The sequence below is a fragment of the Anthonomus grandis genome, chromosome 8 (genome assembly GCF_022605725.1).
Source record: "Anthonomus grandis grandis chromosome 8, icAntGran1.3, whole genome shotgun sequence".
Taxonomy (NCBI): Eukaryota; Metazoa; Arthropoda; class Insecta; order Coleoptera; family Curculionidae; genus Anthonomus; species Anthonomus grandis.
In genome coordinates this window covers 30,012,440-30,028,469 of record NC_065553.1, presented here as the reverse complement: position 1 = coordinate 30,028,469, position 16,030 = coordinate 30,012,440, and the positions used below count along the sequence as shown (strand labels likewise).

Genomic DNA, 16,030 nt, shown 5'->3' with positions numbered 1-16,030 from the left:
CCAGTATTTACCAGATTTTATCTATATCTTTATAGGTTGGTACAATGCTAATATCCAGAGTTGCTAACACGGACCACTCATGGCATAAGGAGTGGACAGCACCAAGAGTTTCTCCACACTTTGATTTGACTTTAGATGATAAATCTGTGCTTAAGGCCATCGAACAATTAAATTTTATCCAAATGAAACGTAAGTAGATCATAGATAAAACTAAGCAATCTTAGTCTTTAGATTGTAGAAAAGTAACACCTTAAAATGAAGATACATCAGAGTTTTAAGGTGCTGTCGATAGGGTCATAGTAAGGATGAAATATATTAGTAAATTAGGTTAAATTTACTTAAGTATTCATCAGGTCGTCATGATATGGAAGCGAAAAGCTACTGATCCTATATATTTAAGCTATGTAAATATTAAAAAGATAAAAGTTTCGTGCTGGGGCTTGTTGATTTTTAGAAGCATTGGTTATTTAGCTTCTAATATTAGCAATATAGACTAAATAACAGTTTTGTAATTGGCTGGTTGTCATTCACTAATTGAGGAGTAACTTGGAACTCAACTCTTGGACAAACATTCTCCTTATGTACTATGATGTAACCTTAAACAGAAATTAGCTATTTCGTACTTGGATATAGTATATTTCAAGTTGGTGTTATTGGTGATTGACAACTATTAATATAAAAAGATATTGTACACAATTTAACTTCTCACATTTGTACAATACACATTTTTTAAATTATATAGAATGTATTAATCTTATTGGTTTTTGTACATCTGATATCTAAATTTTTTTATTGTTTAAGTTTATATATTAATTTTAATCTTCTCGAAAATTATACTAATCCCGGGTTTCTAAAACATTCAACTACTAGTAAACTATCAACAACCATTATCCAATAGACAAAACAAAGTTGATATATTAGCGAAGCCCTATTAAGTTCAGTGTTTATCCACACTAAACAAAATAACAAGCGTAATCCTTTTAAGTTGGTAAAACAAATAGTTTTGTGTGATTATTTGCCGAATGCTTATCGCCGTCGTTGACCAAATTTGATGGACTCTGTTTAATCGAGTTTCCAGGAGAAAAAGTTTTCCCAGCAGCAAAATTTTATGTTATTTTAGTTACAATCAGAACCTGTTTACTTTTCAGTTTTGTTTACAATGAGAAACGGATAGTTATTTACGTAATTAGGCTCGGGGGTATTTGGTCTGTAAAGAGAGCGTATTTACCTTAACTTTAAATTTTATATAAAAAGTTTATGATGCAAGTTGTAGCGATTTAGGCTACGCGCTAAGACTTTTAATATATACTGAACATATTTTTATGTAATTTAGCTTACATAGATGGCGAGGAACGCGTTCCTGCAGGTAAATAACGCATGATTTAAGGCGAGGTTCGCATGATCAAAATATGTTTTTACAGAGTAGATTCTTTATGTGTATACTAGAATTGTAAATTATATATATTCATATAAATGCTTATTTATGTAAACAAAATAACTAGTATACGCGTCTAAAAAAGAACACTCTATACAAACATGTGTGCATGCTAAAATATTCCATTATTGCTTAAATTTAATATAATTTTATATTATTATAACAGTTAATTAATGCAGCAGAGGTTTAGCTATTTTATTTCGAATAATTTATTATATTGTTCATGTACGTTTTCTGGTATAAATTTGCAGGATAAAATTACAGACACAACCTGTTTCTGTTTTTATGACTGAACCGGGTTTATTTTGAGAGCAAATATGGCTTGTGAATTGTATTTATTAAAATACACAAAAGTTTCCACGTATTTTGTCCCATTTAAAATATGCTACTTTTATTTAGACATCATTGTCATTTCCTAAAATATGTAAAAATAAATTAAAAATGATAATTAATATTAATAAAATGTTATAATAATTATTTATTTCCGTTTAACAAAACTATTTACAACTTGGCAATCAACTTTAGGACTAGAATCATTGTAGCATGTTGGTTATGTCGGCACGCAAGTAAGAAATTGGCAAATCGTGCATTATGAAATGAAATAGATTTAGTTAACTCAGACGTCGATAGATTAGTTAAAAAAATATTCTCATAAAAGTATATCCAAGGTTTCATTCTTCTTCCAGAATTAGATTTCATGGATCTCCTAGGGCTGGATGGTATAAAAGATGTATTTAAAGAATTATAACAAAATCAAATGAAATTTGGCAACGTTTTAAACTACAATTTATATTAAATATAGTGGTGACGAAAATTATGAAAGCTCTCTGAAAACTGAAAGTCCCAAACCATCAAAGCAATGTGTATTGGTTTAACCTGCTTTTAAGAAGTTTTTCAAAAATGACGCTTTTTAGAAAAAGCTTTTGGTCTTCGCTATGTATAAGCTGGGAGACTCTACTTTTTCATTACTTTTGAAAAATGTACTCTAACATATACAGATTCAAAATTTTGTCTTGCATCACCCTAAATTTCCGAATTTTTTTTTATCAACAAAAGCTTATTACTTTCTGATAAACTGACTTTTAATTAAAAAAACAACTAATTTAGAACTTTATTACTCTTAAGATCTTTTTTTAATATAAGGTTTTTTTCTAATACAAATTAGAAATAACAAATTCATAATTTTTCTTGATAAAGTTCACTATTATACAGGGTGTAAATAAATAAGTGTGAAAAAATTTAGGGGCAGATTCTTGGGTACATTTTAAGAAAAAAACTTTATATGAACGTATGTCATAAAAGGCGTAACTTTTGAGATACTGGGTGGTAAAGATTGAAGAAAAATGTATGTTTTTTTTTATAATACCTGTAAAACCTCTGTAGATATTTTAATAAAATTTGGTATGCATTTTCTGTGCTATATCAAAAGGCATTTTCTGAGACTCACTAATTTCTTTCTTTGTACCAGTGACGTTCGAGTAAGGTTTAAACTAAATATTTTTGATGAAAAATATGGTACGCCACTTTCTTTTATTTTTTTTTGTTTTTGTAATTCTCATTTATTTCTGACTCTTTTTGTCCGAGGCTAAGTATTCGATTAAAAAAAATAAAATCCATCTACCTAAATGTATTACGTGTTTATTATTAATGTTTAGATGTGATTCTAATTTTTGTTTTAAACCAAATGAAGAAAAAGAAATTAAATAATTATAAAAAATGTTGAAAATGACCACCCTCTGCCATTAAGCAAAAGTTGATACGTCGCCGCATTTGTCAAAAATTCCGGGAGAATTTTGACTTACAGCACATGAATGAATGATTCGATTTCTCAAGTCATCAATATCCAGTACCATAATCATGTCCACCAAAGTTTTTAAATGATCCCATGTGATAAAATCTAGTGGATTCATATCTGGTGACCGAGGGTTTCGTCTAAATAACGACGTGCTAATAAACTAAAATGGGTAGGAGCCCCATCGTGCATAAACCACATTCTTCTTCTAACATCTAGGGGTACATAGGGCCTCAAAAAGTCCTGGAAGTATGTCTTGGAGAAAACGAGTGTGTTTCCCCATTCAATCTATGTGGTAGAAAATGTGGGCCAATAAGGTGGTCTTCAATGATCTAACCCATATGTTGTGACCAGCACAACGTTAGTAATAAGGACAATAATAGAAAAAGGCTTAAAAACAATTATAGTGACGCCATCTAACTTTGGACTTAAATAATGTAACTGTGACGTATTAATAACGCGCGTCGCCGTCCGTCGTCTACCCCAAATCAATCAATGAGTATGCACTATGCAGTAGTGTTGTAAAAATCCGGATTAATTCAATATCCGGACAGTATTTATTCGGATGAATTGAAAATTCGGTTTTTTCATCCGGATTAATTCATCCGCTCGATGTCTTGCCCGTTCGGCAAATTATGCCATGTTTCGGGCTCGATGCTCGACCGTCCGATAAACGTTTTTTATAGCTGTTTTTCGAATATAAGGTATGCATTATGCAACCCATTAGACATTTTGTTTTTTAGGATTTCTACATGATGTTAAAACTAAAATAGCTAATTATCATTGTCGGTCGAACGGACGACGGGCGGCGTGTATCCGGACGATTTAGATATCCGGATTGATTCGGAATAATTTGATATTCGGATTGAACGGACGATTAATCCGGACTCTTCGCATCACTACTATGCAGTATGAAGTCGTCGATCGACCAAGTAAAAAGTAGGTCGCGGTCGCCCTTCGCACTATCCGTCTTGAACTTTGCTCCCGATTTTGGCGCGCAATAGCCGATCGGTATCTTTTATGTGTTATTTATAGCTCGCTGCGGTACTTCCCCGGTATTTTCAACTAAGCTTTTAGATGTTTAGTTAAGTTTTTAATAGTGATTTGTACAACGTATAGTTTTGTAGACTATATTTTGGACCATTTTTATGAATTAATCGGGTTTAATAAAGTTGTGTTAAACCAAAAGGTACTTGATTTATTTTCCAATTTAAGGCGAACCCTTGGGCAAACCAGTGATTGGAAATACAATAAAATCCTTTAAGAAATTAGGAGGGTCTCTGCTTCGTGCAGTAGAGCGCTAAAATTAATGTGGAATGTAACCGCCACGCCATACATTTAAAGAAAATTGTTGTTGGTGACGAGCTTCAACTATGGCATGGGGATTTTCATCTGCTCAAATGTGGTTATTATGGTAGTTAATGATTGCCTTTCTGGAAAAATTAGCTTCGTCGGTAAACAGAATCTGCCCTAAAAACTGAGGGTTTTGCTCAATGACTTCTAACATACATAACGAGAAAATTCAAGACGGCAAGGAAAATCTCGTGATAATAGAGCCTGGACTCGTTTTACGTGATATGGATATAATAACTGATCCTTTAAAATAGTCCATACCGTCATATGATTGAGATGTAGCTGCAGACCAATTTTTCGAGTACCGGTGTCAGGTTGTTTATCAATTAAATTAAGTACTGCATTTTCTATTTCCGGTGTTCTAATATCGCGTTGGCAAGCACAATCATGCTTTCTTGGTTGAAAAGTTTTTTTTTCGTTCAGTTTCGTTCAGTTTCTCGTAGTCTTTGATGAAGGCGTGCATCAAAGACTACGGTACAGTATCAATGCTACAGTAGTATAGTGCGTACAGGGATTTCACTTCAATCAAAAGCTTTAAAATTTTTCTTCAATCTTTACCACCCGTTATTTCAAAAGTTAGGACTTTAAGGACATACGTTGATATCAAGTTTTTTTCTTAAAATTCACCCAAGAATCAGCCCCTGAATTTTTTCGGAACTATTTATTTACACCCTGTATATACTATTGTCGTGTGGAGGTTGTGATATGGCTTTTAAAGGCCTGATGATGCTCTGGCTAGAGCGAAACACGTGTAGCCAGTTATTCTACGTTGTGAGATCGCGACTATGTGTTTTATTTAGGTTCGTCAATGGTTCGATGGGATTCATGTGTAACGATACTGCGAGCCTGTCCAAACGATTGATGTCTTCCGATTCGAGGTACCTATATACAGCTCTGGTATGGTAAGGTCGGGCGTTATCATCTTTAAAAACGAAAGCTTGACCAACCGCTTCTAGCTATAGTCTCGCATAAGGGGTTGTCAATTGTGCCGTGATTTTTAAATTTTTAAATAACCTAAATTTCTTCCAAACCATCTGTGCTATTGTCAGATTTTCCTGCTAAAATAAGATAGGATAACCTGTAAAATTAATATATTTACTGTTAGCTTCCCAGGTTTTGTCTCGCGCACGCCTTTCGCCCTTTTTTCTGCCATTTGCTGTTCCATTAGAAATCTTATTGACTTATTTATATATAGTTAAGGTTATACAGGGGTACCGCGCACAAATGCACATGATTTGTGTATTTTGTGTCATTGGCCAATATGGTCGCGCTGTAGTCTTTTTTATCCTCGGGTTATATAGTATATAGTTGAAAAATTGATTGTGTATAATTTGTATTTCTAAATATTCGGAAAATAAAGAAATTTGATTTGATTGCCGTTAATATAAATTAATTCTGTGCGACCATTAAACATAATACTAGGCCAGAACATATCCTACTGCAAAAGGCGGTACGCAGTACATGAGCAAGGGTAGCTCTTTTTGGCTTCCCCCTTACCCGTATTGGATGACTATCCTGCCCCAAATAAATTATTATTTTGTCAGAAAAAAACAGCAAGTCCCAAAATACTGCAGTTAAAGTGCTCTTGTGCCTTGTACGCCCTGTACGCCAACTGTAGTTAATGGACTTTGTACTCAGGTTGTAGTCGGTGTACTCTTAATGGCCGACGACACCTTAAACTTGTTGCCAGTGTTCGCCTCCGCAATGTAGAGACCGATATTTGAACTCCCAAAGCATCACGCATATCTCTTTGGAATGCTGCTATTGCCATAGTTGGGTTTCTTCGGATGGTTAAGTTAATATAATGGTTCTGTTGTTATTAAGTTAGACCGCTTCTCTGTCTTTCATGAAGATAATTATTCTGGAGATAACGATTCCAAGTACGAGACACATCACTTTGCCAAATCTCAACTCTGTTAGCCACGAACCTTTGAAAGTGGCCTTCTGCAAGCAAAGCCACCATTCTCGCATGGTCAATCTTAATTATGACTTGTCGGGGCATTTATGTGAACTAATAATATACAGGGTGCCTCCGATTAAGTCGGCACTATTGGTATCTTTGTTAATATTTAAGATACAGGGTCGGTTAAATTAGCAAACTAGTAGGATTTTTTCTGTTGATTAAAATGGTGAAAACAGAAAAAAATTGAACATCGCGTTTTCGAGAAAATGTAAAAAATGTACTTTTATTAAATGGAATCCCCTGTATATTTTTACATAAATCAAAAGATAATAATTTTCTTAATAAAAAAGTTTATTTGTACTAATAGCTTAAACCTAAAAATAACAAAGTTATAGCGATATTAATAATTTTGTCAAATTTAGGCAAGTTGGCTTTGAAATAAATAACATTAAGTAAAACTACTAATTTACAATAAATGAGCAAAAACATCGCCATCTTGTTCAATACATTTCTGAGCACACTTAAGCACACGTCTTGTAGCTTTTAAGATTGATCTTCTATCTATTGATCCAATTATTTGCCTAATATGTGTTTGAAGTTCATCAACGGTTCTGTATTTTTTTTTATACACTTCATTTTTTATGTAACCCCAAAAATAAATACTAGAGGGGTTAGGTCTGGTGACCTAGGTGGCCAACGAATCGGGCCACGTGTCGCAATCCATTTATCGTCCAACAGTCTATTAAGTATTATTCTTACAAAATTTAGTTGATGGGGAGGTGCTCCATCCTGTTGAAAATAGATTTGTTGCCGTCTCTCCAAGTTAACATTATCCAAATAATCTTCCAGCGCTCCAGATAATATGAGATCAACATATCTCCTTCCAGTCAAAGTGCTATCATAAAACACAGGTCCTATTAGTTGGCTTCCTATTAAGTCGCACCAAACGTTTATACTAAATTGATTTTGAGGATTTCTGGGATCAGTAAGGAAAAGATTTTCTTGGGACCAATAGTGTACATTTTTATGGTTAAACATACCTTTGTTTAAAAAATTAGCTTCGTTGCTCCAAACTATACGGTTTTAAATATAATCATTAGCTTCATATGTATTAAGTAACCAGTTGCAAAAAGCAAGTCTTCTTTCGTTATCGCCAGGCAACAATGTTTGTACTGGTCGATACTTATATGGCACAAATTTGCGTTTCTTTAAGACCCGCCAAATTGTTACTAAGCTCACACCGTAAGCTCTTGCTAAATCTCTAGTTGAGTTTTTCATATGAGCTTCAAAATATGCCAAAATAGAAATTTCAACATCCTCGCTTACGATAAATTGGTTCCTTCTTCTAGTTCTTTTAAACACGTTTTCGTTACTTTTAAATTTTCTGTAGAGAATTAAAAAGTATCTACGGTTTGGCAAGTTACGAGTCTGGAATCTCTGGCGGTACTCTTCTAGCGCTCTGTCACTATTTTTTCGACATACAAGGTAACATTCTAACATATCACATTTTAAAATATGCGTAAAAAGCATTTTACTAATTTAGATTTTACAAAAATCACAAACTTTACTAACATGTAACTGTCAGTATTTCTTTATTTAATTAAATGTCTACGGCTACTGTCATTTTATTATTCAAACAATGATTTATTTGTTTTGCTCTCAAAAAGTTCAAGACCAACTTGCCTCAATTTGACAAAATTATTAATATCGCTATAACTTTGTTATTTTTAGGTTTAGGCTATTAGTGTAAATAAACTTTATTATTAAGAAAATTATTATCTTTTGATTTATGTAAAAATATACAGGGGATTCCATTTAACAAAAGTACATTTTTCACATTTTCTCGAAAACGCGATGTTCAATTTTTTTTCTGTTTTCACCATTTTAATCAATACAAAAAATCCTACTTGTTTGCTAATTTAACCGACCCTGTATCTTAAATATTAACAAAGATACCAATAGTGCCGACTTAATCGGAGGCACCCTGTATAACTGTCTTGACCTTAATAATCGAACAAAAAATGGAAAAATGATTTAGATTTTTGTCCGGCAATAAATATGCGATGAACACGAAAGATAAACATTGATAAATAAGTGAAGAAACCCACAAAAAATTGCGGATACTAAAGATTTCTTCATAAAAAAATTAGGTGATGCAAAACTTTTGAATGTATGTATAATATATTTGAAATATTATGTTTTAAAACTTTCAATATTAATGATGTAAGAAGTATTTTCTACATAAAAACTCTCTTAAAATATATCAACTTTTAACAAACGCAGGAAATTGGTAAAAAAAGGGTTTTTGGTTAATAAAGTTGATACGATTATCTCAAAAACCAAAAAACAGATTTAGAATATTTTTCGTGACCTGTTACGCCCGCTTAACGGCATAACTAGCATTTGTCACGAATCAATATCCACTTGCGTTCTTCACTAAAAATTTTTTTTTTTTTTAAGTAGTGAGTAATATCAACTATTTTCTATTTCTTTTTAGAGACTCTGTTTGAAAGACTCTTTACTTAATACTTATAAGATCTTTAGTCACATGTGATAATCTGCAAAAAAAATCGAAAAAATATACAATTGTTGTCATGTTCCAGGAAAACATGAAACAGAAGTATTTGTTGACTAGGCAGCAAGCTATTATTATCTACTAATCAACATTTTTGTTTTCATATCCCAGTTAATTTTTATTCTGATGACAAACTGAAAAAAAAATAGAATTTGTGTATATGCTTGCTGCATCTTAAGAAAAACAACACGTAAGTAAGAAGCTTTACACTTCTAAGAAAGTATCGCTTTTTGGCCATCGTTATATATGTATATGAGAGAGATAAAGTGATGCCAAGAATGTATACGTCTAAGTTAACAGCTGCGTATGCCCAGTTCCAACTTTTTCACGTTAGCGTTCTACGTAATACGTAAGCATACGCCTCTTCACGAACTATCTATTTTATTGCCATTGTTTTGTATATGTTTTCATTTGTATATTTAAATAAACTTCTCATTTTGAAATAAGAAGGAATCGCAAAGAAGGCGTCTTTTACCTACTTCAATGTCGCTAAAACCTAATTCTCCAATAGGAGCTGCATTGGGAATCTCTTTCATATTTAATGTTCTGAGTTTTGTTTATTTTCATTTCATATACATCATGTTATTGTCATATTCTGTAAATGTAATGAATAAAATAATTTTCAATAATTAATAATTGGCGTTTTCCTTTGAATTTTGGTTTATAATATAGTTTCTATATACGAAATATACCGGGTGACACAGAAAAAAGGGAACACTTAATAATAAAAATTCGCAACAAATAAAATTTGGTATATCGATAGAATAGTTAGAAGAGCATCTTTTGACATATTCTATTGTCTTCCACCATTTCCGGTTTAACAGGAAGTGAAACTTTCTTATTTTAAATGGGACACTTGCTATATTATTACACATTTCCATAGAAAATAATATTCTAAAAACAATGATACTATATTTGCTACCTTTTGTTCTATACTCATAGAAAAAATCGTTTTTTTCAATTCTAAAATAAGGTGCCATGAATGTGTTGAAAGTTTTAATTTTTAATCAAGTGATCACGGAAAAATAGTTTTCTTTGCATTTTATAACTTAAATCTTTTACACGCCTATTTAAAATGACCAAGCCATTAATTTTGGCATTTACTTCATTTTTTTAAATAGCAAATTATTGGGAACAACCACTTTTCAAATGCGGTTTCTTTTCCTCAATAATTTGATGTGATTAATTTTTAAGTCGGTTGATAAATAAGTAAAAGTAAAAAAGTTATTAAGTGTTCCCTTTTGTCTGTGTCACCCGGTATATACTTTTTTAAATACGGATGAAATTTTTAAACATTTATAAATTGCTTTTGTTGTCCTGTTTAGCTCCGGCTTCCCCTACAATTATCCCGGAAGAATGCAGCGCCGAAAATAATTCGGTGACTATCGCGTGGCAGCCCCCACCCCACAGCCATGTCGAGGGTTACGTTCTGGAACTGGATGACGGGAGCGGGGGAGATTTCAGGGTAAGTCTTATTTAGTAATTACTTTTTCGACACGCAAAATAAAAGCTAATTTTGTTTCTGAGGTGGCCTAAATTTACAATACAAAAAATATATTATTAAAAATATCTTAATATCTCGGAAGAAAAGTAATGTTATAGCCACTTTCTTTTTAATTTTGTAGTACGACAAAATTAAAAAAGTAGGTGGTTAATAATTAGTATTTATCCAACTTTAGTTTAGCACCATTTCTTGAATACGCTATACTATATAAAAATACTACTAAAGTCGACCCTCTTCGAGTAGGAAACAAACTTAAATTCACTAATTAAGGCCTAGTTATAGAAAAAACTAATTAATAACGTTGCGAACAATTTCTTATATATAATTTTAAAAACGTACATGAAAAATAATTTTGAAAATAAATTTAAATAAACTTAAATATTAAAGAGATTATACACAATAAATACAAATACACATGGGTATATTTCACATAATTGGCTAATCATAGACTAAAAACTAAAAAAAAAAAATTGTTCCCAGGTAAGCTTGTAGTGAGTTTTATGATTTGTTCATGATCACTTTACATTATTTTTACTTTGGCCACGAAAAATAAACCTCAGATAAAGAAATATTACGGTTTTTTATAAAATTATTTAAAAAATCATCATTTCGGTAACGCAAATAAATTGCCACGTATTTTAAGAATGTTTGGTTTTAAAACATCTTATTACCTAAAATTGGATAAGGTTATACCTGTTGCATTATTTAGTCACCTGCTTGCAAATTTATTAGGACTATGGTTTAAAAAATATCAAACAACATGATGAATTCTTTTAGAAACTCTTTTCCATACAAAACTTTTTTGCATTATAATAATGTTTTCTGGTTTTATTGTAACTTTTTCACAGAATTAGGTTAAGACAATGTTCAAATGTCTTAATTAAATTTTTTCTTCTTTAAATCATTACCAAAAAATAGATTTTTAACCGGATTTGTAAAAGTTACCGAAATGATGGAATGTTACCGAAATTATAAAATAAAGTTACCGAAATGATAAAATAACACTGATATTTTTAGTTTAAGTACGCTATTTATTAAAATTATGACATTACTTAAACTTAAATTATTAAACACTTAAACTGAGCTTTTTTTTAAGCATACTTAACATAAGAAAACATCAAATGATTTGTTTTAAGATACATTTTGTATGATAAATTCGTTGGCAAGAGACACCCTTAATACCGTTCCAGTTTCTGGTTAACTGAAAAGTACAAATAAAACAAAGACCCGATTCTATTTTAACATTTTTAATAAAAGGATTCATTATTTCTGCAGACAAAATGTTTATCTTTGGTCCACTTATGTCTACTCTGGGCTCATTTTTCTCTTGTTGTTGAGGCAAGGATATCAAATTACCTTTAGTAAGAATTAAGGAAAATAGCTTTTACATTATATAGTGGCTGTTAAATCCTAATAACTAATAAGTAAATATATTATAAAAAGGATACTACTAGTTTCTAAAAAAAGGAGTCAACTTTTTCCACTGTTTTTTGCTTCATATCAGTATCAGAACATGATGCCTGGGGTAAATCTTTGGAAGACCGGCTTGGAAGGACTTGAGTTATTTGCTTCTTATTTTTAAAGGCTTTTTTTGGTTTCTATGAGGGTGAGTTAAGGAAGGTAACAAATAAAGTATTAATCGCAGAAATAAATTTAGTAAAGAAACAAAAATAAAAAAGGACATATCAGGTTTACGCAGGATAGCAACTTCTGAAGGTTTTAGGCTAAAATGTGCACAGCATTTATCAAAGTCGCATTTAAAACAGCTAAGACTCCTTAGAAATAACTTTGATTCTTGTTTTTTGGACCAAAAAAGTTGATGCAGGGACATAATATTAGGTATCGCAGGTACACTTTTTGGTAACTCCTTTTTCATTTTTAGAATCTTCTCCTCAGACACTTCCCAAACCTTTATTGAAGATTCACTTACAACTTCAACAAACTCTTTTGCAGATGTTATGTCTCTTCCCTGAAGAACCAAACGATCCACTAAGCGCTTTAAAGTTCCCCCAATGCCATCCATTGGGCCCTTCCCATGACCACTCTCACTGAAGTTTCATGTAATTGTTTCCACCTTTTTAAAAATGTTGGATGTGTTTTTAATTGCAAAAAAACAGTTATTACGGTTTCTGTATTGCGAAGTAGGACCGTCAGAAAAAAAGATGATTCTCGTTACATTTCGAAAACGATCTGCCAGTTCTATTAAGAGATCATCAAGATGTGCCCACACGGCATTTGACTGATGGTCTAAGTTATCGCTAACAGAACAAAAACACTGATTTTTGACAACCGTATCAGATGGCTGCTCCCGATAATAAAAAATTCCGGTGTGTAGGGATATTTGTCTTTTTGAAGCTCCAAAGTGCGTAGATTGGATTTCGCTTTCATACTTAGCAATATAATTTTCGGAAAAATCTATTTGAATTAAAATTTCATTTGCCTTCATATTTGCTGATGTCTCATATAATGTACGTGCTTCATATATACTGACATTTGCAAATTTAAAAAGAGCTTAACATCCCTTAGAGTCATTGTTTTTTCAATTTTTGTAGTCCTTCTTATATAACTTTTGATTCTCCTTTAATAAGTTTTTTTCAGAAATTGAGTCCCACTGAGCAAAAGTAAATTTTTTTTCTAAAACGTCATTATCTTCCTTAGTAAGACCAAACATATTAGCTTTGCATGTAAGACAACATCTTAGCATACAATTAAGGTTCTGATCACTACACAACAATTTCTTTATAATGTCATTTGGACGTAAAGTTGATATTAATTTGGCATGGTATAATTTTTTAGTTAGCTACTCCATATTTGCATGCTTAATACAAGCACACGTTTCCCTATATCCGGATTTCGGCGGAACGATCCAAAAAGGCCGATATCTCCAAAAAGTAGCCACGCAAATCTTTTTACAGTCAAGATTAGAAAGCAAAAATTTCTTGTGAAGATTCTTAATTGAATCTAGCATGATCCTCTTTTATTTTTTAACCTTTCCCTTAACTGCAAAGCCTTTTTTTCCCGGGCACATTTTGCTATTATCATCTTTTTCTAGGAAGTCTTCCACAAAACATCTTATTTTTTGGCTGATTTGTTCATTTCTCTTTTTTCTTTCATATTGCAACAGTTTTTTATTGCCGATTTGTTTTTGGTGCATTTTATACGATATTATGTTTTTAGCCTGGCTTATCATTTTGTACCTTTTTATTATTTTTCCACTGACTACTTTTGCAAAAATATCTTTAGCTTTCTGTTCTTTAATTAACTTTGAATTTTCTGACAATTGGTCTTTTAACACTTCACCAAAGACAAGCTGTTTTTTAATAGTTGCTGGAACATACATACCGGAAGTCATTTTATCTATTCTAGTTTCTGGAGAGTCTGTTGCATTGACAGGCAGCTCCACTCTTTTATTTGACTTTTTATTTTGTCGCCGAATCTGTTTTCTGTATCTTGCGACATCTTTTCGTAGCATTTTAATTTTATTTTCCGCTTTCTTAAGTTTTCTATAGCAAGACGCTCTATCCCTTTTTACCTTTTTTCTTCCAGCTATTTTCTTGGCAGAGTTTTGTTTAGGGATTTGTCTATCTTCAACTTGCTGTTCTTGCATTAATTGTATTTCCTGGTCAAAATTTTGTTCATCATCTGTTGTGGGAGGAGAATTTTGAGCCATATATTGGTCTGTTTGTAGTTTTTACCTTTTTTTTCGTCTATACCTTAAGGAATTGGCTTTCCATGCTTTTCGTATTTTTCTTTGGTCTTTTTTATTTATTTCATTTATAGTCTTAACTAAGCCTTTATCTTTTTTTTATTTTGTATCGTTCCCTATCTTTTCTTCTCTTCTCTTCTAGTTATCACCTTCATCATCTTCTCTCTAAATTTTTGGACCCTCTTTTTCGTATCTTCTCTTTTCTGTCTTAGATTGCCTTCTGTAGTTTTACTTGCCTTTTTTTTACTTGTTTTTTTTTTATTTGATGATCCAATTGGTTTTTTATGTCCTTTTTTGTTTAATTTTACTTGATTGTTTGTAATTCATCTTCATTTTTTAGTACTTTAGTTTTTTTTGGCAATTTAGTATCCAAGGGACTTTCTTTAATATAAACGTTTTTATTTTTGTCATTTTCAGAATAATTTTTTTCTTTAAGTATTTTTCTTTTTGCTATTTAGGCATCCCTTTTTTTCTTTTTGGACTCTTTATCCTTTATTTTCTTTTCAATATTACGTTGATATGCTTCCACTCTGTCTTTTTTCAATTTTTCCTTCAAGTTGGCTAATTTTTGTGATTCATCCATAACGTTAATCCTAAAAGAAAGGTGTCATTTGTCATTTCGGTAACAGAATAAGTTACCGAAATGACGAAATTTCAAATAACTCCTAATAACTCCCTCTATGATTAAGATACAAAAGTATAATTTAGAGGTTATGTTAAGTAGTGGCATATTTAAAGAAATGTTAAAAAGAAAAAAGGGATTTATCTATTAAAGCTTTTACTTACCACGTTACCGGGATGATCTGTAATAAAGGTACGACACGGAAAATCTATTTTCACCAATTATTTTAAGGCAAAAGGAATAAAATCTCGGAAAACTGCTTAAAAGCCGATGTTCTAAACCACGGCGTGCACTTGACTGAACGAGAGTCAGCGTCTATTTTTTCAGTCGGTATACAGTTTTCTGGAATAGCACAGTATGTTACCGAAATGACGCTTGTTGGGAAAGACAAGAAGTTTTAATTTTTAGGGTTTTTTAGGTGAAATAAGAGATAATATTAAATTTAAATTTACAATCTAAAGACTTTTTGGAGTTGGAATTAAAATTTAGGGCATATTTCACAAGGAGTCCACATAACTTAGGTTTAAACTTCAATAAATGATAAATGGACAGTTACCGGAATGACGTTTTTGTAGCTAATTATTTTTTTTTAATGAAAATTTAATGTTTGGTGACTATAAAAAAAAATGCACCTCAGAAAACGTCTCTAATAACTTATGTAATTTTTCAAAGTTAAGTATATTTAAAAATAAAATTATTACACGACCAGACATGAGATTTTCCCAATATGTGAAATTTACCCACATACAACATTCTTTACTAATATAAACAATGTTGGACTATGTTTCAGAAAAAAAATACAACAATGAATGATTCTGCCTAAATATTATAATCTTTATTTATAAAAAAGAAAATACAAAATACAAAATTTTATATAGAAATATTATACTGCTATTATATCAATTAATTTTAAAAAAAATTAACCAAATATAATAATAAAAAGAGCAGATAAGAGAAATACCACTGTAGCAATGATCAAAAAGGATTTCTTAAAAAAGGCAAATTTACTTTTATCAGATTAAAATCATACATACATAACTCTTAATAAGGATCCAACAATTAACATCCAAAATAAACTAAATAAACTTATTGACAACATTTCTCCCTGTCTTACATCACATAAGATTAAAAACTTGAAAA

The 16,030-nt window shown here is 31.4% G+C and overlaps 1 protein-coding gene across 1 annotated transcript in view; it reads left to right on the top strand.

Annotated features, from left to right (window-relative positions):
• The window catches only part of LOC126739177 (E3 ubiquitin-protein ligase TRIM9), a 390,452-nt gene that overhangs the window by 285,803 nt on the left and 88,619 nt on the right, over positions 1–16,030 (top strand). The window contains exons 5-6 of the mRNA XM_050444744.1: positions 36–189; positions 10,384–10,523. Coding sequence (XP_050300701.1) covers positions 36–189; positions 10,384–10,523 — 294 coding nt within the window. The remainder of the gene's footprint in view (positions 1–35; positions 190–10,383; positions 10,524–16,030) is intronic.